The 22960-nt window shown below is 32.3% G+C and overlaps 1 protein-coding gene across 1 annotated transcript; it reads left to right on the top strand.

The window, feature by feature from the left end:
* The first annotated feature begins 22147 nt into the window (after positions 1-22147).
* Positions 22148-22687, top strand: LOC118748295 (circumsporozoite protein-like). Its single transcript, XM_036482669.1, has one exon. It carries the CDS (start codon positions 22148-22150, stop codon positions 22685-22687), a length of 540 nt encoding a protein of 179 aa, XP_036338562.1.
* Positions 22688-22960: the final 273 nt, after the last annotated feature.

Genomic DNA, 22960 nt, shown 5'->3' with positions numbered 1-22960 from the left:
TTAATTGTAGTTTTACTTTGGTCGAGCTTTTTCTAAAATTTTATGTTTTCTTATTAAGATTTAGATTTTTTTTAGTTTTTCACCAATTATTAATATTTAAAAATATTATCATAATCATTTTTTTCTGATAAAAAATTGTATTATTTTTTTGTTTTAAATATTACACTATTTAAAATTTATTTTAGATTCAGAATGTGTACCGTTATTATTAATGTTGGTGTTTTCAAGTACGATATTTAGTTGGTAAATAATTCTTTACAATTTTGATTTCAACTAGTTTGTTCCTTATCCACTTCTAAAAAAAACTCTTTCTTTCAAGCTTTATCTTTTTACAAGCCTTAATTTATTAATTTAAGTTTGTCCGCCTTATGTATATTGTTAATTTTTTTGCACCAAAATAATTTTTTGCTTTAAATGCAATTTTTAGTTTTTATTTATAATTTTTTTTTTCTAATTTTTACACTTATTCCGCTAATTTATGCCCCGACTAGCCAAGCATCATTAGCTGGCCCTTTGACACCAAAAGCAACTCATTTGGCAGCAGCCTCGAAAATACACACCTAATCAAATGCATTTAAGCACAATAAATTCAAAATTGCATTGATTGACAAGAAAATTAAAAATTACGCTTGCATACAAGCGTGAAGTGTACAACTGACCTCGGCTGGGTGTTTTTTGTTCGTTTTTTTTACCCAACTTTGCTGGTTCTTGCAAATGCGTTGTGAATTTTGCAATTAAGCCACCTTTGGCTTTTGGCGCAGAGAAAAATTATTAAATCGACAGTTAAAAAAAAAATATTTTAGTAAAAATACAATGACCACTGGATAATTAAGCAAAATAAATACCAATTTTTTAGAGGACACAATTTTTTAGTTAGCAAAATAATACAAAATTTTAAATAACGCGATAAAAAAATGTCCCATAATTTTTTCTATGGCTGAGGCAAATGCAATGTCAAGCTCTAAAATACATACATGCATATGTATGTATGCATTTGTTTATATTAAATCAATCAGCTATATGTAATTATCTTCACCATGCACTCTTCCGCTTCGTCTAGTTATTCGCCAAGTCATCATCTCGCCATAGACCACAATCCACCTTAATTTGAGTGACAATAGCAACAATAATAACAATTGCAATGAAAATTATTATTGCATAAAGACAAACATAACACAAATAATGTGATTAAGGCAGTCAGCAATAATAACAACAACAACTAAACCACAGTCGGTGACAATAAAAAGCAATCAAATAATAGTGAACTAAATTTTGTAGAGCAATCGATACACTTACTTATCGTTATTATATTTGTTGTTGTTGTTGTTGCTGCTGATGTTGTTATATCATTTGTTTTTGTTTTAATGATCACAATTGTCTGCTTTTAGGGTGTCCGCGTCTATGCTTTAACTCCAACAACAAAGTGTCATAAACGTGCCGCAGCGTGGCGTGTTAAATTGACGACAGCGTGTCGACGAGCAACAACAATAAAGCGAGAATTTATGTATCAGTTACGCGCCGAGAATTGAGATAACTAACAAAAGTAAAACAATGTTGTTGTTGCCTGTTGACATGCGTGTTGCAATCGCAAGCGTTCAGCGGCTTGAAAAATATGTAGGTGGCATACTTCGTACTTGCTGTTGTTCTTGTTGTTGTTGTAAAGGGTGCAACAATTGTCAGGTAGGTAGGTAAATTTTTGCTTTTCAACTGAAATTGTGATCGTCATTATAGCTTGAAGCTTTTTAAATTTGTGTAACGTGCCAGCAAAAGAGAGATTTGGAAATTCAATTCATTCAAATTTGTGACGCCTTTGTTGCAACTTTTATTTTTAGTGAACGTAATAATTTTTCTTTTATGTTTTTTTTTTCTGTGCAGTATTTCAGGTAGGGCAGTGTTAACATTTAATTTTTCATATATCGAGAAATTTTCACGAAAAGTACTTACTGATGTCAGAAGCGATCTGGACTTAACTGGCATCACTGAAACTAATTTCAACTTTGCAATTCAATAGTAAATTGTTCAAGTTAACGATATACATACATACATATATTAGTTGGATTTTTATGTCAGAATCTCATTTTATGCAAAATTGCAGATAGAGGCATTGAATGTAAGCCCCCTTTTATTATTTTAAAATATTTATTTTTTCTTTGCTTTTCAACTTTTTAAATTTTTTTAAGTTAAATTTCTTTGATTACTTAAGGATTCTCTCAGTTATTTTTTACATTTTGTTATTTTCAAAATTTTTTATAATAACTTCCTAATTTGTTGTGATTTATTTATTTTTATTTTTTTGTGTCTATTATTTTTGACTTTTCATTCTGAAATTTTTTCCTAGCTTTATTCTACATTTCACTGTTCATACATTTTTAAGTTTTTAATTTTTTGTTTTGGTGCCAATTTCCTCCCTTTTTGTTATTTTTATTTTTCAAATTATTTTATAATTTTTTTTTTTATTTAACTTTGAAACTTTTCAGATTTTTTTTTAATTTTTAATTTTGCTCTGGTTAGCGTTTCTTACACACCATTTTTTAACACGCTCTTATTTCTTTAATTCGCTTTAAGTATTATTATTTATTTTTGAGTAAAAAATTAATAATTTCAGTTAATTTTAATAGGTGAAAATTAATTTTTTTATTTGAATTAAATATTTTTAACTGAAATTGCTTTCGCAAAACCGGCAGTAAGGGCCAGTCAATTAAAAAATATATCTGCTCTGAAACATACATTTTTTTCCTAAAAAATGTCTTTCAAGGTCAGCTAAGTTTAAATGGGAAGCAGCAGCATGGGAATTCCTCCAGATTTTGAAAAAATCTCTTAAATATTTGTTTATGAGAAAGAGGAAGCAGCCGTCGTACAACCCTTCCGCAGTTAGAGCTCCCTCACGAAACCATCCGGTGTAGGTATAAAACCAATCCTATGCTTCGTAAGAGCTTTAAAATGGTTCCATGAAATAAAGTCAATGAGGTCTAAGTTGGTCGGTCTTTTGGACTAACTGCCACATTAACTTAACCTAATTTCGTTGCTATTGTTGTAGGCTGGATGATCTACTTTTCCATGTGCAAAAAAAACACACTTTTCCTCTAACACTAATTTTATTGCTTGTTTGTATTCATTTTTATTTTATTATACTTTTGTCTTTTTTATATCTTTGGTTTTTACTATATTTTCCTTGGATTGGATAATCATTTTTCTGCTTTATTTTTTGTTTCGTAATCCTTCCCCACCATTTTGCCATTTATTTCCTTATTTTCAGTCAAAAACAAATTAGTAGAACTCAACAATTTTATAAGCGCTTCATTAACAATTTTTTTTTTTGTATCTGTAGTTAGCATGGCATAATAAAAAGATTTGTTTTTTGGTAGCAGCAAGTATCGAACAAGTTTAATTCATCTAAATATTTCGCAAACTTAATAAAACTAAAATCATATTAGGGGCGTTCTTAACTTGAAGTAAAATTACTTTTCCACTCCCACAAGACAGGAAAAAATTGTTCAATGCCAGTTACTCACTTTTCTCTTTCACATTGTTCCCAGCTAAACTTCCCACCAGCATTTTTTGTTTATTTTCATTTTTATTTTCCTCGACTCTATACCTAACCTAAAACAAGTCAAACAGCAATGCAACAATGAATTTAGTTTAAATTGGTAAATTACTATGAAATTGAAACTGAACAATTTTTCTTTGATAAACGCCTAAATGACCTTGAAGCAGCACTGCGGCTTTGTTGTAGCAACTTCAACACCGAACCTAATGCATCTCACACTTGCGACAGCACTGCTGCAGCTGCTAAACACTGTAATTATCCGACTGCCAACAGCTATTTGCTACATTTGAAATATAAACAGGAAAAATAAATGAAAACAATGAAGAGAAAAATAATGTTACTCAACTCATGATGATTTTTTTTTGTTTTTTTTTTCAAACAGTTCATTTAGGTGTTAATTTTTTCATTCCATTTTTTATGTCAATCCTGTTTTGTAATTGTTGAAATGTGTTGCACTAATTTAGTTATTATTTTGCTGTTTTATGTTTTTCTGGTTCATTTAACGGTTTATGGGGCTAACGATTGCCGCAGAGTCATCGCAAAGTGACAAGTCAGTGTTACTGATCTCTGCTCACACTGATTGTGGGAATTATTTTAATGTTGCAATTCGCGCGATAGAAATTTTCGAAAGGGTGTAAACTAAGTTATGGGAAAAAATTAAAGAAAAGTAAAAAGTAAATTAAAATTAGTAAAATAAAATTAAAGAAACTTAAAAAAAAATAAGAATTTTAAAATTAAAATTTTGTAATTTTTGCAAAAAATTTAAAAAGGAATAAAATTAAAACAAATACAAATTTGCAAAAAAATTAAGAAAAAAATTTAAAAAATTTATAAAAAATGTAGTAATTTTTGCAACTGAAAAATTATGAAAAAACTAATTTACACTTCAAACTTTTATTTTTCTCTTAAAAAATTAAGGATTTTTTTTTAACCTAAAGTGACTATAAATTGAAGTAAATATTTTTTCCAAGCCTGATTTCTCCTACACTATTTACTCGTACATCTTGAAGGCCAATTTAATAGCCAAAGCCACTCAACCCCAAAGAAACAACAACATTTTTTTTATTCCGCAATTCACGTTAATTTGCAGAAATTCAACACATCAAAGCGGCGTAACTATATTTTTTACATTTTGTACATAAAAAAAAACTGATAAATCACAACCAAAAACGCCAAGGCCGCTTGCCGCATTAAAATAAATGTTTATGCAGGGGAACACTGGCAGCGAGAAGACGTCTTGAGCGCAATTGGTTTTTTGGCACTTTTTTCTTTTGTGTTTTTTTTGGCAAATTGTTGCAAGTTGAATGAGTGCTTGTTATTGCAACTGGCACTGCTGTTGCAACAACTCATGCGACTGCGGTAGGGCTATCGTTGCGTCAGACGCCGTTTTGTTATGCCACAGGCGGAACTCGTTTCGTGAGTTGGGGTAGACTCATAGAGGGATAAGCAAGCAGGCAGCTAAGCATTCGTTACACCCGCAGCACTGACAATTAACCAGTTAAGTCATTCCAAGTGTTGCCACAAATCGCTACTGCAACACTTAATCGCCTGCAACACTTTGCAATTATTGTCAGCATTTTTGGATGGGCACGATTTTCTTAAATTGTCAGCGAAAAATAACAAAGCATGAAAACCAAAAATAGAAGTAAAAATAGAAACGAATACAAATATGCATCTGATTACTTGTGCAATGATCCGGATGGGATGCCGATTAAAAGCGAGTTTTAAGACAAACGAGAAAATCGGAGAGCTGCAGGGGTTTAAAGACAGCACAAAAAAAATCAAAAAGAAATTATTTTCGATAATTGCCAGAAATTAAAAGACATTATGAACTAAAAAATAAAGAATTTACCTAACCTAAAGGTCACATTAACATTTCGATATTAAAAATTTAGACCGGAAGCGAGAATAGCATTCATTAAAATTAAAAGAGGAAATACTTTGGGATAAAGACGAATTAAATATTTTATAGCGTTAAAAAAAATTGGAAACACAGAAAAACGTTCAAAATAGTTATTGATCGAAAAATTAAAAAAAAAAAATATTAAAAACCAAAAGACAAAAACCAATAAGACAATTTTTAAATAAAACAAAACATTTGAAGTGAATATGTAGAGTAGTCTTAGTTATTTAAAAAGTTTGTTAAATTAAATGAAATATAAAATTTGCATGAAATATTAAAATATTAATATGAAATTTTGTAAATGTTCACTCAAAAGTGTTTGGTTTTTTTTTCTGGAAATATTTTTAATTTACATGACAAAAAACTAATATTAGAAACATAAAAATAATTAAATTAGACCGAATTTAAATTTAAAAAAATTCCTACTACCAATTAAGTAGTTTTGCATTCTTAATTTCTTGAGAAAACGTTTTTTAAGAAAATTTTTTTAATGAAATACATATATGTAAGCATTTCAGTGTTATAAAAAAGTCAAAGTTATATAAAAAAAATCAGTCAAAATTTAACTCAAAATAGGCAAATCTCAAAAAATTAATTAAAAGAAATATTTAGAAAAAATCAAAATAGATAGCTTCGTTCAGAGATATGCACTTGAATGGGAATTTAAAAAATGAAGAATAATTGAACTTTTCGATTTATTAATATGCAAGAAGTGCCAAAAGGGTACATCGCAAAAACTTGTATTTTTTGAGCAAAGAATTTAAGTATGTTCTGAATAGATTTATAAAACAAATTAATTTTTATAAATAGTTGTGTTTTTGCGAAGTATCTGAAAAAATTTCATAATTTAAAGAAAAAAATATTTTTATTATAAAATTCCTTTAATTATGTACGTATTTACTTTCTATCTCGCCGCTAAAATATGGAAATTTTACAGCCAACTAACCAATCGCGCAACGGCACTCTAAACAAAAAAAAAAATTGTCCATTTTCAAAATAGAATATCTCTACCAACAACTCGCTGAAAACACTTTTTCATACATTTTCTTTTTTTTTTAATTTCGCCATACTCGACAACAAATTTTTTTCGGCACAAACCACTTCCAAAATTTGTTCGTTATTTATGCCAACGAAATTCGAAATTTATTGCGCTCTCAACCCAGACAAATATGTTTTCCATCGGCACTCACAAACAATTTACAATGTTTTCCTGTACTTTTTTCCCCTTTTTCATTTTATATTTTCAACAAATTCTCAAATTTTCACAAACTCACCTTTGGCGCTTGCGCCTGAGCAACTTTCGGGCTTTGGCTTGGCTTCGCTGGGCTTGCCTGCCTGGGCAGAGCAACTCGAAAAGTTGCGCGTTTCACCTGAACGAAACTAATATTTGTATTTGCGCGTATTTTCGCTTCAATAGCTGCACAAACAACACCAGCAATAGCAACAACGAGAGCATAGAATTTTCGCACGCATCAATAATGGATGAATGAACGGAGGAGCGAAGTGGCGTGGCATAGCTTCAAACCGGGCAGACGTTGGCTGCCTTCAAGTGGCATGCCACACATGGAAAGCAGCTACTTGCAAGTGCTGCTGACGTAGTGCAGGTGTTGTAGTTGTTGCATCGTCAGTTAGACGATGGTGACGACGTCGCCATAGCGCCTAAAAGCACACTACAAGCAATTCATCATTTGCATTTAACACCAACCGGCGTAGAGTTACAAGAGTGTCCTGCCAGCACTATTGGCGAGGCGGAAGCGAGGATTCTGCATAACGTATTGCCACTGCGGCATTGCTGCACAAACTTTATTGGCAACATTGCTGTTGCAACAACTTTGAAATTTACAATTTTCATAGAGCTCTTATTTTCACTCCCAGTTTATTATTTTTTGGTTTAGTTTTGAAAAATACTAGTTTGTAAAAGTTTTCGCTAGAAAAACATTTCCCTTCCTCCACATTTCGCTCTCTCCTCAACCGTCCAAGCAATGTTGGTTCGATTTTGTTGGATTTGGTTGGATTTATGTGTTTATGCTGCAACTTTGATGTGCCACTGGCGTGAATTGGTGCCGCAACCAGTTTTGCATCGAAAGATCTGCCGGGTGGGGCAGAGCATGTGAAAGGAAGCAATGAGAAAAGATAGTGCCGCTTAAGTGAAAGCTGCAGACGAAGATGAAGCAACCGTCTTGTATGGGATTCAAAGAGAGAAATTGTTTATGCAGATGTGAATAGGAGCAGCAGGCAAAAGGCGAATTGCCAGCGACGCAAGTTTGAGTTGAGCAGAAAGAAATAACTTGCAGCGGCCGTGCAATAGACAACAGTGGCGGCCGGTGAAGTTAAAAAATCAACTAATATCCGGTGTTGAGTAGATTTAACTGTTGAGAAATACTAAGTCCAAAAATTTATTCGCTTTACTTTGGTGGTATCTGAATAGAAAGAAGCCTGTGTGAGGTACGACAGCCCGGCACGTCTGTCTGCCAAGTGATATGCAAATCCACTGCAATGCAGCACTTCTGATACATTGCAGCCAAACGAGATTGACAAGGTGGCTTATAACTGAAGCTGCTTTGGATAGACTGCATTTAATGGGCACCAAATCTGTGGTATAGAAAAAGTTAGTTGTAGGAAGAAAATGACTGCCAGAGCAGTATAGAAAAGGGTTAGTATGAAAACAGTAGACTTCTAAAGTGTTAAGGTGGGAAATGTATTTGCTAAATATTTTAAAAGGTCTGGAAAGAAGCTTAATGCTAGATTCATGTGTTTTTCGAAACTACTTTCGAAGGGACTTTGTCTCATAATTGCCGTAGAGCGCCATCTATCGGTTAAAAATAAGCAGAGTGATCTGGCGTGGCAGCGATCCAATGCAATCTTCTTCCTCTTGACAGCTCCCACCCTCGCTCTCTTGCTTCTCGACGAGGTTTCTGATTCATAGAAGAATCATTTCCACCAATTTATAATGCGTTAAGATGAATGGTATTGAAAAATCATTGTGTCCAATTAAAAGTTCTTCAAACAATTTGTAATAAGGTTAATAAGGAAAAACTTAAAAGCTCCTTTCTGCACAGCACAAGCATAACTTTCCCTCACTCAGGCTCGTTAATGCATTAGTAGAGATGACCTAAACCATGCAGCTTTTTCCTCCCAGTGTCTGCTTAAATTACTTAACCACTTTGCCGTTTTCTCACACTTCAGAAAAAAAAACAGCAATCCCCCAACTCAAATTGACATTTCCAAATGTAAAAGTCCTGTATCCATGACACTTCAATATATCTGAAGTTGTTTACTTCACAGCTCCTTTAAAATGGCTAATGGCTCACATTATTTACTTTGCATCAGCAATAACACTCAACTTGAATCTAAGGATTGTGAGTAGCAAATGTGGTGAGTGTGCAATGTTTGTGACTTTCAAGTGCGTATTCTTTGCTCTCGTCAATGGTGAATGGGCGAAGTGATGGCTAAGTGTACAATTTTCTTAGTTTTCACTGGAAAACTTTTTTGCCAAATAATTTCTGAAATGAAAACTAAGAAAAAACTTGCATTATTTGCTCTGCAGAGCTTTCACAAAATGTTGAGAGGTTTTTTTTAGTACACAGCTTTCATGCTTAAATTTAAATTTTGCTTTTTTATGACAAGATTTAATAATTCTCCAACGAATTTCTTTTGAGCTTAAGAGTTTTTGTGTGGGCTGAACGGCCAAGTATTAAAGTAAGAGCTTTTGCATTAATCTAGGGTGTTAAAAGGGACTTTTGCATTCTTAGCTTTCTACTTATATATTTTTTTGAAACCTGCCCTTTATGCTTATTATTGGACTGGGAGTTTGAAAAATCTAATATACCTATCATGATTTTATTTGCAGAGCTTTTATCAACACGAGCTCTAGAAGTTTTCACATGCGAGTTAGAATTTTTTGCACGCCAAATCACTAATTATATTTTCTTTTTAATGCGGAGAACTTAAATATCTGTTCTTACCAAGGCATCTTTTCTTTGTCGAAAGAAATGATTTCACGCGAACTAAATACATAGCTTTCAGCTTATTTGAAAAGCTATCATTTAAGTTTAGGTTTAATTTTTGATAAGCTTTTTAATAAATCGTTGCGTATGAATATTTATTCCGCTGAGCTTCTTGAAAATGATAGCCTTGCACTTAATATCACAAAACTCTCTAAGAATTCAAGAGCTTCATGAGCCTTCTTCGGCTCGAAAATGAAATTTTTTTGACGGCATTAAAAAACTTTATTGATGTCCAAAAATATATTCATCTCCATCTTCTTTCACAAAAGTAAATATTTATCAATATAGTGGCGAATGATTGTACATGGTTTTTTAACCGACTTCCAAAAAAGGAGGAGGAATATTTTTTTTTTTTTTTTTTATGTATGTTACCGCATAACTTTGGACCACGTCAACCGATTTCGATAATTTTTGCATCGGAAAGGTAGTATCTCAGAGGTGGTCCCATACTAATCTGGTTGAGATCCGATCAGTGGATCATGAGATATATATATATATATATTTTTTTTTTATATGGGAGTTGAAGTCGGTTTTTTTTGCTAAAAATTACTTGTATTAAAATTTTTGCAGGAAGTTTAAAAAGCCCGGAAACTTAAAAAGCTTCACTTTGGTGCTTTGACGTGCGCAATTCTGAGGTATACATCTTTAAAAAGCTATTCGTCCAAAAGCTTTCCTTAATGAGCTTTAAGCTTTTTTGAGCTTTTTGTCTTAAATTTCATTGACATTTTTTGCACTGAAATGTGTGCACATTTTTCTTTAAAAAAAAATTATAAAACTGTTATAGTTTTCAAAGCTGAAAAATATTTAAAACTTCGCAGGTCCCCAAAATTTTATTGAAGTGTAAACCGTTTATGGAAAATATTTTCAAGTTTCAAGTCCTCCAGCTGTGTAAGATTTTTTGTTGTAGTCAGTTTACTGCTGCAAATTTTTGGGTGAATAATTTATGAGCACCTGAGCCCTGTTTTCAACCCTTGCCTGCTTGTTTAACAACGTCCATATATGTATGTATGCACATAAATTTTCCTTGACACCTCTGACTGCACAAAACAACTCCCCTTATAAAATGAAAAACATTTTGAACAACTGCTATACAACAATTACTCAATCGCCACTGCATTTATAATTAACTTGTTGTCTCCGTGAGTTATCACCTTTCATTTTGTCAAAGTACTTTTCTATGCTTTGGCTAAACAAATAAAGGGTGGCAAACAATCAGGAAGATTACAGGCAGCGTCGTTTGGCAATTAACTCATTGCTCTATCACTTCCTGGGAGGTTGACTTTAGTTGACAAAGCTGACAGAGGGTAATTAATTTTAACCCCTGCTTTTTGAGTTTTCGTGCTTTGTTTTTTATATTTTTTATCTGCACTACGCCGAAGCAACTGATTTGAAGGAAGAAAGGGAGAAAAAACGAATTTACGCAGGTAAAGTGATAATAAGGGTAACTCGCTGATACAATTACTCACTTATAGCCAAGGAGGGGTGAGCGAGTGAAAGGATTTAAATAAATTGAAATTAAAATTTTACTTGTGAACTGCATGTTTTAACTGAAGGTGAAACTAAAGTAGAAAAGACTTTGCTCCCAAAACTTTGGGTGTTTTATATCAGCTTTCGAAATTTGGTAAGAATTCAGTGACTATTTGATTAGAGTTTTCTAGTCAGTGATGTAATAGGAAAAAATTGAAGAATTTGTTAAAATTTTCCGGGGAGCAAAAAGCCCAGTTTTAACCTCTTTTTACCTCCAAATCTTCAGCAAGTCTCTTTAGTCATCCAGCATACGCGCCCCAACCCAAAAACACCGTCACCTAGTTTACTTACACTAGTGTTGACCCATCAATGTTTTTCCTCATTCCAATTAATATTTGCAGTTAATTTTGTTTTTGTTGCTCAACCACAAAAACCACTTACTATGAGTTTAAGCTTTCAAGTTTAATACGTATTCCACACTTCAACGCCACTGTCGTTGCACTGATGACAAACTGACCACGAATTCATAATGAGTTTGCGGTTGTGGGTTTTACCAAAAAGCAACAGTGCCGCCTACAAACATACAAATAGATTTTGGCTGCATATATGTATGTATGTACTAAGTACAGTATGTAGCAGCTGAATATGAAAATGTGCGTCAGGTGTTGTTTTTTTTTGGTTTGTGTGTGTTTTGTGCTGGAAACTGCTGACAACCACGATTACCATTACATTGATTACCAACACCAATAAGTGTGTGAGTAAATATTTTCCTTTGGATTTGGAGTGACGAATGACAATCGAAGGGAGTGAATAAAAAAGGCAATAAAAATACCGAATGAATAAATGAATAATTCAATTGAATGCAATTGGGTTGGATGAGTGGTGTGAACAGTTAATTTTTTTTTGTGGAAGGTGAAGATCAGAAATTCGACTTTAGTGGATCTGTTTTCGTAAGAGTAAAAAGAAAGAAATTTTTTTATAAAACTCGAAACTTTACATTAAAAAATTACACATCATGTTTAAATAAATAGCGAAAAATTTATCAAACAAAAAATTAATAACAAAATTAAATTTTTTGAAAGAACGGAAATCTTTTAAAAATTATGCCGTAAATTTTAGTTTTGGAGGATATATAAAACCTAAAAAAACTAATTGACAAAGATTTTTAAATATGTATTAGGTTTTATAAAAAAAAAAATTTGAGCATTAAAATCGAATCAACACACGGACGAAAAAAATTGTTCAGTGAACATATGTAATTTTAAAAAGCAAGCCTTAAAACTATAAAATTACTCAAAGAACAAAAAATATAAAAACTTTAAATTAAAAATTTAACAGAACTTGGAAAAGTTTTGCTAAAATAAAAATAAAAAATAAAATATAAATATTTGTTTTTTAATTACTTTACGCAAAATTTACTATAAACAAATTTATAAAACAAAGCTAAATAAAACAAAATAAAATAAATTTAAATGAAATAAAAAGAAAAAAACCAAAATAAAAAAAAGAGTAAAAACCAAATGTATGAAAATTCAAAATTAAAAAAATATGAAATTATTACTGAGCAAACAAATAATAGTACTTTAATAAAACTAAAACAAGCTATAGAATTTGGCCAAAAAATGCAACTAAAAAAAATTTTATAAATTTATAACAAAAGAAACAAGCAATTTCTTAAAAAAATGCAACAAAAATATTTAAAAAAATTAAAATAAGGAAAAAATTAAATAAAAACCTATACAAAATTTATACATATTTAATTTGTTAAATGAGTTGCTTAGATACATATATATAATTTAATATTTCTTCAGAAAATCATGAAAGGCATACCCAAAAAGTGTAATTTAACAAATATATATGAAATTATTAAAAAAAATTCAATTAGCTATTGAAGCAAAAAATAAGTAAAAATAAACATGTGTTCATAAATATTACAGTTTTTAATGTATACACTCAAACCAGTAATTGTTTTAATTGTAAAAAGAAATTATTAGATTTTATATAACATTTGGAAAAATTATTTTCAAGGTCTCCACGAAAAGTTCTCTAAACAAACAAAAATCCAAAAAAAATAGATATCAATAAAAAAATCTAGCTGAAAAATAGCTTCCAAGTTACTATGATAAAAAATATGGGAATTTCGATAAGATTAAAAAAAGATTTTGAAAATCTGCAAATCCAATACTATAGTATATAAAAAATTTGAATATCTAAAAATCTTAAAAACGTTACTTTTAACCATCCGATACCGACTGAATGCTTAATATTGCTTATTTCAAGTTCTGTGGCTCCCAAAGTTTAGGCCTAATCTTAGTATTTTTTGGATTATTCATTTCTTGAATTGTAGAATTTCCTCATCCACCCATTTTTTTGTGTGTCACAGAATATTTCATATTTCTTTTTTTTTTTGCTGCTTGCTCGAGTCCACCTAAAAGTTGCTTCCATTAAAATGCACTCAACGTGGCTTGTTTTGCTACTTTACATTTCACCGTCGCAATTTTTTCGCATTTGCACTCTACGCATTTTTTTCAAGCAGCCTTTCCGCTTAATTCCACTCCTAGCCAGCCGCCTGTTGTGTGACGGCAATGGGGCCAGTAAAAGCTTGTAAAATGCAAATTAGTGGCCACTGAACTAGCCGGAATAAAAGACGCAAAGAGTAGGAGGGAAAAATATTTATTGAATAAATTTTATTTTTTTCCTTTTTTTGCGAAGGAATTCAATTACCCTGAAATCGGTAACCTAAACAAAATTTTCTAAATAATTTCCAAACTCAAAAAAAAAAAATTATTTGCTCTTAATTCACTGACTACCTCGCAGGCTGAGTTTTCTATAGGTATATATAATTTTTAGAGCAGGTCTAAAAACATATAAAGATGTCTCTGAATTTTTTATTTATTTTTATTTTGTTTTTTCGTGGTTTAATCTAAGCCCCAGCTTTGCTATCGCTTTATACTAATATTAAAATTTTGCTTTTTTATGCTCATAGAAATCCTCTAAATTACATTGTTTGCAAGTCCCCTTCCGAAGAATCGTACACAACTGAACAGCATTAACTTGTCTGGTGAATTTAAAATTCTTGAAAAATTTATAATAATATTTACTGCCTTCATTCCTGGAAATAAAGCATAAAAGTTGTGCAAGTATTTGCGGTTGGAAGAATAATAATTCATTTGCTATGCAATTTATGCATTTTATATATTTATATTTATGTACATATACATAAGTACGTTACGGTGGCCCAAAAAAAAAGTACAGTCGGAATTTTAATGCTCTCACCTTTTAGGATAGTTCTATATCGAAAAAAACTTACCTCTATGTTTTATTTTGAAATCAAAAAATATTTAGAGGTCGCTCAAAGCGCTCAAACTTGTCCATGTATTCTATATGGGGAAAACAGTTTTTGGTAGAAATGGTGTAGAATTATTTAAAATCAATATTTTTCGAACGAAAACTCTGTTTCTCTTTAGGAGACTTCCAATATTAATAAAAAAAAAACAGGGGTATGTTTGACTTTACATTTTGACGTGCATTTTTGGATTACCCTAATGTACATATGCACATATATACATAAATACATTCACACAAATTATTCATGCACACTGCCTTGCTTGTTGGCAACACATGCTGAGTCCTTGAGTCATTCATCTTCCTCTGCTAGCTGCTGCGCTCAGCTCTCCACTACCTGCCTGTTTATAATTTTTATATTGAAATGCGCCTATTTATACAGTTTATTGTTGCTGCTTTTATTTTGTGTGTTGTTTGCTTTTTTTGCTGAATTCATCATGGAAAATCGTGCATAATTCATGAGTGCCTTGAAGTGTACATACATATGTGTGTGTAACTGATGTACGGTGTATTAATGAGACACTCGAACATACAGGTGTTGAAGTCAATTGTTCTGTGGGTGCGGAAGCAGAATGGAGGAGGTGGAAAAATAATGCAAGACATTTAAGCTGGGGATAAAAATATTTTCCGTGTGATCGGAAGACGAGTGATAGAGAGAGAGAGAGAGAGCAGGAATACGAGTCGCTTACGATTATTTTAGAATTATAAGAACTTATTTGTAAACTTAAAAAAATTCGATATGTTTTATAAAATTTTTTAACTATTTGAACACTTAAAATTTTTAAAAAAATTTTAAATCTGTTTGATAGTCCTATCGCCTCCAATTTATATACCATGCTTTGTCGTATGTGTTTTCGGTATAGATTTTATTGTGTTTGCATTAAATTTTTTATAAACTGGTTTTTGGTTCTTTTTGTTTTTACCTTTCAATTCTATTGCAACAATTTTTAATATTCATGTTTTACTCAGAATGTTGCCGCAACATGCTATGGAGTGCATTTTTCAAAGCAATTTTTACTTGATTTTACACCTTTTCCACATGTCTGTTTATATTAAATTGCTAAAACAAAAGTTAATCCAACATGTTGCAGCAACTTGTTGCTGGGTATAGTATATTAAAATTTATAGAAAATGTGCATGAATTTGTGCAATTTTCCGAAAGTTGCAATTTTTTAACATGAAGTCGATATGTTGATTCAACATGTTGCTACGCGCTTGTTATGGAAACAATTTCATACATATTTAATTTGTGCATGGATGTATGTTTTTTGTAAAACATGTAGCAACATGTTGCTAGAAATATACCAAAGAATATTTAGCCATTCGTGTTTAAAATTAATTTTAGAGGTAAACTGCCATTTAATGTTGCTTGAGCATGTTGCCTACTTTGTACTCAGCGTCTTTAGATTACAATGCGGATCCTTAATGGGGACTTAAAAAATGAACCCATAAATATTTAGATACTGCAACATATCCATCAACATGATTTTGTTTTTTTAGGTTTCCGCAATATGTTGCGAAATAATATGTTTCATCAACAATATTTTTCCGAAATTTTTGGCTAATATTGTAGCAACATGCTGATAATGGCACAAAATTTTAACAAATATTTGCTAAAGGCTTTTTTACGCCGACAAAATATAAAAAGTGTAGAGCAGAATTTTTTGGAGAAAAATTTTAGAACTATTTTTGAGATTTTTTTGTAATTTTGTAACCAAAAATATTCTTGTCTATATTTTTTTTTTAATTTTTTCCCAAAAATATTTAAAAATTTATTGCCACATTCTTGCATTTCAGATTTTCTAAATCAGTTGCCAAATAGTTTTGCCATATTTTTTAGGTGCCTTTTTTTACTCCGATATCTTTCATAACATTTTTTTTTTTACTTTTCTAAGATACAATTTTTGGAGTTGTTTTGTAAGATTTTTTTTTTAATTAGTTTTCTTAGCCTTTAAGTGCGCTTTTTTACCACGAAAGTTGCTAAATTCAAGTCTCTGTCATTTAGCATGTTGCAGCAACATGTTGCGTAGCCTCTGCTAGACAATCCCATATCTTTGTTCATAACTTATTTACAACCTTCTGCGTTGGCCATTCATTTCGACTCATTTCGCTAGGGAAGCCAATAAATTCACCGTTATTTCGGTAAATTTGTGCGCAAAGAAATAAAAATGATTGCCCGTTTAACCCTCGAAGATAATAAATAAAATCCGGCAACTATGCGGTTAAACCCGCGCTCGAATTGCAACTTTGCGCGGCACAAGTGACTGAGATTCCACTATACACAGGCATAAAAGTTTGTCTATATGTATGTATGTATGTATGTGGCTAAGTGTGTAATTGCTTGAAAGTGGCAATTCATGCTGTAATAAAGACATTATTATCCTGCACAGGCATTCGCAGCCACAGCATCCTTGCGAGACTCGCTGCCAGGCTAGTTGGCTTACTCGGTTTGTTTATTGGCTTGCTGTGCAGACGAAGGGTGGCCACCACTCTTTGCAGCTCAGCTGCGGTCACAGCAACCGCTTGAGTATCATAGCGTTGAGATTTCGTCAACAACAACAACAAGTGAGGCCAAGAACGAGCGAGAGAAGATAGAAGAAAAACATAACAACAACAGCAAATGAGTGGAGCAACAGTCAACATAAGTTTTAATGATGACAGTTTTAATTGCTCGCATGATGAGCGCGACATGCCACAATGCCACTTGCCACAATGCCACTTGGGCCTGCAGTTGCTCCAGCTGCACACAAAGGCATACACACTCAAGTACACACATAATTGCAACTGCATGGCTGTCTGCCACGAGGTCAGCGGCATAATAACGGAGTGATGGGAAAAAATGCAGAAGGAAGCATATTTTCAGGCGCTCAATAATTAAACTTTCACATTTGTTTATGCTTCGTGCGTACCCACGCTTTCCGCAATCAAACAAAATATAAATAAATAAATAAAGAACAGCGGAAATGAGAGAGAGCCAACGCAATCTGCGAAATAATTACAATAATTCCAACTGCAATTGCAAAAGCACTTACAAAGTGCAACAACGATTATGGCAAGTGAATTGTGAAACAACGCCAATAACAACAAGAACAACAACAACAACAACTGGCACAGCGGCGTATGACGACTCCAGGACAATTAACAAAAGTTTTTCAATTAAAAACAGCTGAGACAATGCCAAAATGGCCATTCGGTGGCGATAAAGTGATTAAAATGGGCTGTATGATAAGCGAGCAGAGTTTGAGAGAATTTCGGGGAAGAGCAATTGAGATGAAGAGAGACAAATGGCGGGCAAAAGATTGCGGAATGCAAATGAATAAAAGCAATTAAAAGTGTTAAGTGTATGGAAATATGCGCGAAAGTGAAATTTCCACGCAAATAATCTGCAATATGATGCCCCAAATAATTCACTCGAAAAGCAACTCAAGCTTTTTCATGATTTATTTAACGACACTTTCTTTTGTTTGTGTGGAAATGCACGAAATGAATGCAAAAAAACTGGGTTAGAGTTTTAAAAACAGAAATATGAAACAGCAATATTGGAAAATGCTCAAAAACGTTTTGTACTCATGCTCTTTTTGAAATAAAACTCAATCCATTTAACTCAAAACAAAAGAAACAGCCTGGTTATAACTTTAAAAGTTTAACCGCAAATAGCATAATTTTGATCACTTTTAAGATAAAACTCAACTCTAAGTAGGGACAATAATACCAGTTATCTTGGAAAAGCTAGCCCAGCTGAAAAAGGCAAAAACTTGCTCTCAAAAATGCACTCAATTATCAAAGTTTTTATGCAAGTGTGTTTTTCCAGAAAAATTTAATTAGTTGTATAGCAAAATATGAAAAAAACTCCAACAGTTATTACTTTAAACTACGAAGCTTCAGTAAAAGATACTCAACTTTTGAAGAGCTGTGATCGACAAAAATTTGATATTTCAACCTAAATATATATGTCTGATTAAAACTAAAGCAGCTATTTTCGGCTTACCTCAAAAGCCACTCAAATGTTGAAATGGTTGGAATAAATATTGTTTGAGCAACTCTGTATATAATGAGAAATATAAAGGTTCGAAAAGTCACAAAAGTTTTAAATTGAGCCCTGTTTTGAGTAATTAAACACTTTTTAAACAATCATACGTATTTCGATTTCATAAGCTATTTTGTATGTAAAAGAGGTTGCAATGAAAATTTTGAGCTGAAATTATTAGAAATTTTTGAAAATTCATTGAATGAAATACACTCAATTTCGTACTCAAAAGTTAATTAACCCTTTTTGCTTACTCTTTAGGACACCCAAGGTATAAGTGTGTTTTTTAAATTTCATTTAATTTGAACTGAAGTGAGAGAAAAATACGCAGAACACATAACCACAAATCTTACCTAAAAATAATCTACTCAGTGCTATAAAAAACTACTGGTTTTCAAATTTTATGGTGTAAATTCTATTTTGTGTACTTTATAATCGGGAATTGAAGACCAAACAAATTTTAACGGAACTCCAATTTCACTCAAGAAAATCACTCAAGTGATTGTATGTATGTATGTCAGATGTTTTTATCTCAAAATTAGCATTAAACTCGCTCTAAATATGTTTAGTTTTAAGTCACTTCTGCGTCAGTAATATTTCACTCAAAAAGTCACTCAAACATTGCATGGTTTATTGGTACGTTTTTTAGTTCAGTTGATTTAAAAAATTTAACTGCAGTGCTAGAAAAGACAAGAACCAATACAAATAAATTACTCAAAGCTTAGCTCAGTTGCTTTTTAATCAATGCGTTACTAGTAAATTAAATTTTCCACTTTTTCCAGAGCCATTTTCTTCTAAAATCAAAAACTTATCTTAAGGTCGAACCATTAGGCATTTTAATTATTATAAAAATTTCACTCAAACAATCACACGTGCACTTAGTAAATTTCCGGAAATTTTTCTGTTTACAAAAATAAGTGGAAAGCGAAAATTTAGCAAAATTACATGCGCTGTTAAAACTAGTCACTCCTACTATGAAATTTTTCGTGCTCTATCTAATTTGAGTGGTTTAAAGGAAGTGCAGAAAGATGAATTTTAAAATTTTAAGTGTTTTATATTTCACTCACACAATCAGTCGTGCACTTGTCTAATAATTGTTCGAACATTTTCCTGTTAGCAAAAATAAGTGGAAAGTAACAATTCAAAAAAATTAAACAAGACGTTAAAATTAGTCACTCTTTTTCTAAATAAATTTCACTCAGAAAGCCACTCAAATAGCTAATGTAAAAACTTTCGTGCTTTTTCTAATTTAAGTGGTTTAAAGTGAAAAGAGATGAATTTTGAAATTTTACGTATTTCCAATGTCACTCAAACAACCACTCTTGCACTTGGTAACTTTCCGGAAATTTTTTTGTTTGCAAAAATAAGTTTAAAGTGAAAATTTAGCAAATTAACATGCGGCGTTGAAAGTAATCACTGCTTTTCTAAACATTTTTCACTCAAAAAGTCACTCAAATGGCTAATGTGGCAACTTTCGCGCTTTTCCTAATTTGAGTGGGTGAAAAGAAGTATAAGAGATGAATTTGCAAATTTTAAGTGTTTCCAATTTCACTCAAAAAAGTCACTCAAGTATTTAACTAGTTACTGGACATTATTTCCTATATAGATCAACAAAATACAAAAGTTATGCAAAAACAAATGTTCCAATAACTCACTCAAATGAAAAGTGCATCCATAAGAGGGGAAATTTTCTATAATAGGGCAAACACTAAAGACATTCTAAGTATATCGCCAAATTTAAGGTTTTAATAAAGCGTTTTAGTGCCATACGATCATCGTTGAACATTTAGAATTCTGAAAGCCCCATTGAGATTGACAATACCCCTGTTGCCTCACTAACTGCAAACAAAATTATACTTATATATGTACATATATAACATTTCCAAATGAACTAAAATTGCGCGAAACAATGGCTAATAATCACCGCAACACACTTTGAAAGCACTCAGCCGCACAAAACCCCAGCTAATACACACTCACCGCATTGAGTGCTTATCACCATTAACCTGTCGCACTCATGAGCGCAATATTGGCAGTGTTGTCGGGCACCACTTTTGGAACAAAGCTACCCACACATCCATACATCCATCTACATACCTTCCTGCTAAATACATTCTCGTCTATTAACCGCCGCTGCCGTCACACAATGACACTTCACAGGCGGAGAGGTACTCAAAAGTTAGAGTGGAAGTTCACCGCTATTTTCAGTCACCATGGCAATCATATGTGTGGCTCAGGATACGTGGAAGGTAAATAATTGCAGGCCGAGGACGTTGATGATGCAACAAACAATCTGATGAGTTGTAACAAGTCAACATTTAGCGCGTAAAATTTACATAGTTACTTGTATATATGTACATAGTACCCTTTGCTAGCTGGCAGCTGCTGCTAGTTATTGGTGTCTGCCGCTTGTTGCTCAACCCAGACTGCACTATGAGTGGCGATGTTGTTTAAAGTTGAAAAGTTAGTAAATAAAATTACTGAAACGACTGTGTATGAAAGCGTTCACCGGCACAGGTGGAGATACACATATGCTCAGACACTAGGAGGTACTCATTTATGAGTGGAAAGATGAGTACATCTTCTCACTCTTTGGTTTTTCACCAACTACAGATTGTTGGGCTTGAGGAAAAGTTGTACGTCTATTACTTACCCAACAGGGACAGACATGTATGTACAGCATCGGCGAAAAGAGTTGGAATATGTTTTCATCCTGCCTTCTGAGTCGGCTACATCGTTCTTCAAACAATTACAACTTTTATAATTGCATTTGTTGCACGATTTTTATACAATTGAAAAACTGTAATTACATACATACGAACATATTCACACTTACATACATACATGCATTAATAAAAAGGCGATTTTTTCTTAGCTACTAGCTGCATTACACCTTACCCTCACTCTCCCTCGCACTGTCTTTTACCTTGTTTGAAAGGTCTAATTAAATTATGTATTGTCAGATTTACTTAAAACGAAAGACAGTGAGATTAAGCTAAAAAAAATAAGTACAAGCAAATTTTTGAGAAAATTATCAGAAGTAAACAATAGGAAAATGACATTAAGGCACTTCGTTAAAATCATATAGTTGAAAAACTCAAAATATAAAAATATTCATACAAAATTTGGCAGACGAGAAAGCTTAAATTTTTTTTTACCAATTTAAGGGAATACGCCTATCATGAAAATTGGAACGAGAAAAGTTTTACTCAGTTAAAGTAATAAGATAAGGTAAATACTGAATTAATACACCTCTCAAGAAAGTGCACGATTTTAACGGAATACAATTTCTCAAATAGGTGGCGAGGTAGGAGGTTTATCCGCAATCGAAAACCAGATTTAGAAAAAGACGAATAATCGAACACTCTAGTACATAGAAGAGGCCAATAAGTTCAGGTGCAAGGAACAAATTTTCTGCCAGCGAGTAAAATTAGTACATAGTCTAGGAATAAAATTAATACAAAAAAAAAATAAGTCTGGTAGCTTTGACGCTGAAAGAAGGAAGTAACGGGAGATCCCAAAAAGAGTAAAATAATAACAAAACAAATAAAACATAAAACCAAAAGTGTTTCGTGAAATAAAATTACAAAAGTTTTATACCATCTTCTTCATTTACTTATCGGAATACATTATAGGCAAACAAATATAAGAAAAATTCTTATTTAAATGCTATGTGGGTCGAATACACAGCACTCGTCTTTATAATTATTGTTGTTGTGCTTATTATATGCTTCATCATTGCTACCATTCGTAGAGCTTTGAGTGAACAAAATGCAATTTTTCCAAATCAAAGTATGGAAATGAGAAGGTTACGAACGAGAAGTTCGGTAAATGACCAGCAGAATGGAGAAATGAATGGAGGCGTATACGTTGCTCACATTCCAGGGTCAATTATTCAGCCAAATATTCGACAAAATGGCATTCCAAACTTACTTCGAAATGCGAATGCAAATGCAGACGCCATTTTAGGGGCAAACGCTATTCCAAATGTAGCTCCAAATGTAGATCAAAATCTATTTCCGACTACTCGACCAAGCGTTATTCCAATTGTAGAAAAAAATGCCAATTCCATTGCTGCAGCAAACAATGGCGCAGATGGAAGTTCGAACGGTTCAAATGAAAGTTTGAGTGCAGGTTCAAATGTTGGATCGAATGCAGCTGTGGTCGTAGAACTAAAACCTAGTTCACAAGCCTATCCAGAAGTTTCTCCGAATTTATGGTCGAAATTTGGCTCAATTGTAGAATCGAGTGCAGCTCGGAATGTTGGACAAAACGCTGATCTAAGTGCAAGCTCAAATGGCGGAATGAATGCTCAGATTTCTGGACAAAACGCAGAACGAAAGCCTCATGATGTTATTGCAGACCATTATTTTACAGAAACTGCTGTTTAACAGAAGCAAACAAAATTTACAAGCTGATGGTTTTAAAATTTTGCTCATCAAAACGAATGACTGAAGCTTGGTTTCCCAACTGGGTTGCTTGCTTCATATATATACATATGTATGCATGTATGTGTATGTACATATTTATTTTTTTTTTGTAAATATTATTTTGAAAGATCAGATGTATGTAAACATACAACTTTTTTGAATTACGTACATATTTGCTTATAAACTGCAAAATGTATGAATTTTTAATTCTTTTAAAGTTATATTTAGCATTAA

Source organism: Rhagoletis pomonella, unplaced genomic scaffold (assembly GCF_013731165.1).
Source record: "Rhagoletis pomonella isolate Grant_MI unplaced genomic scaffold, Rhpom_1.0 Rhpom_scaffold_00013, whole genome shotgun sequence".
NCBI lineage: Eukaryota > Metazoa > Arthropoda > Insecta > Diptera > Tephritidae > Rhagoletis > Rhagoletis pomonella.
Note: the sequence above shows the minus strand (reverse complement) of the source record. Positions and strands in the feature narration are given on the sequence as shown.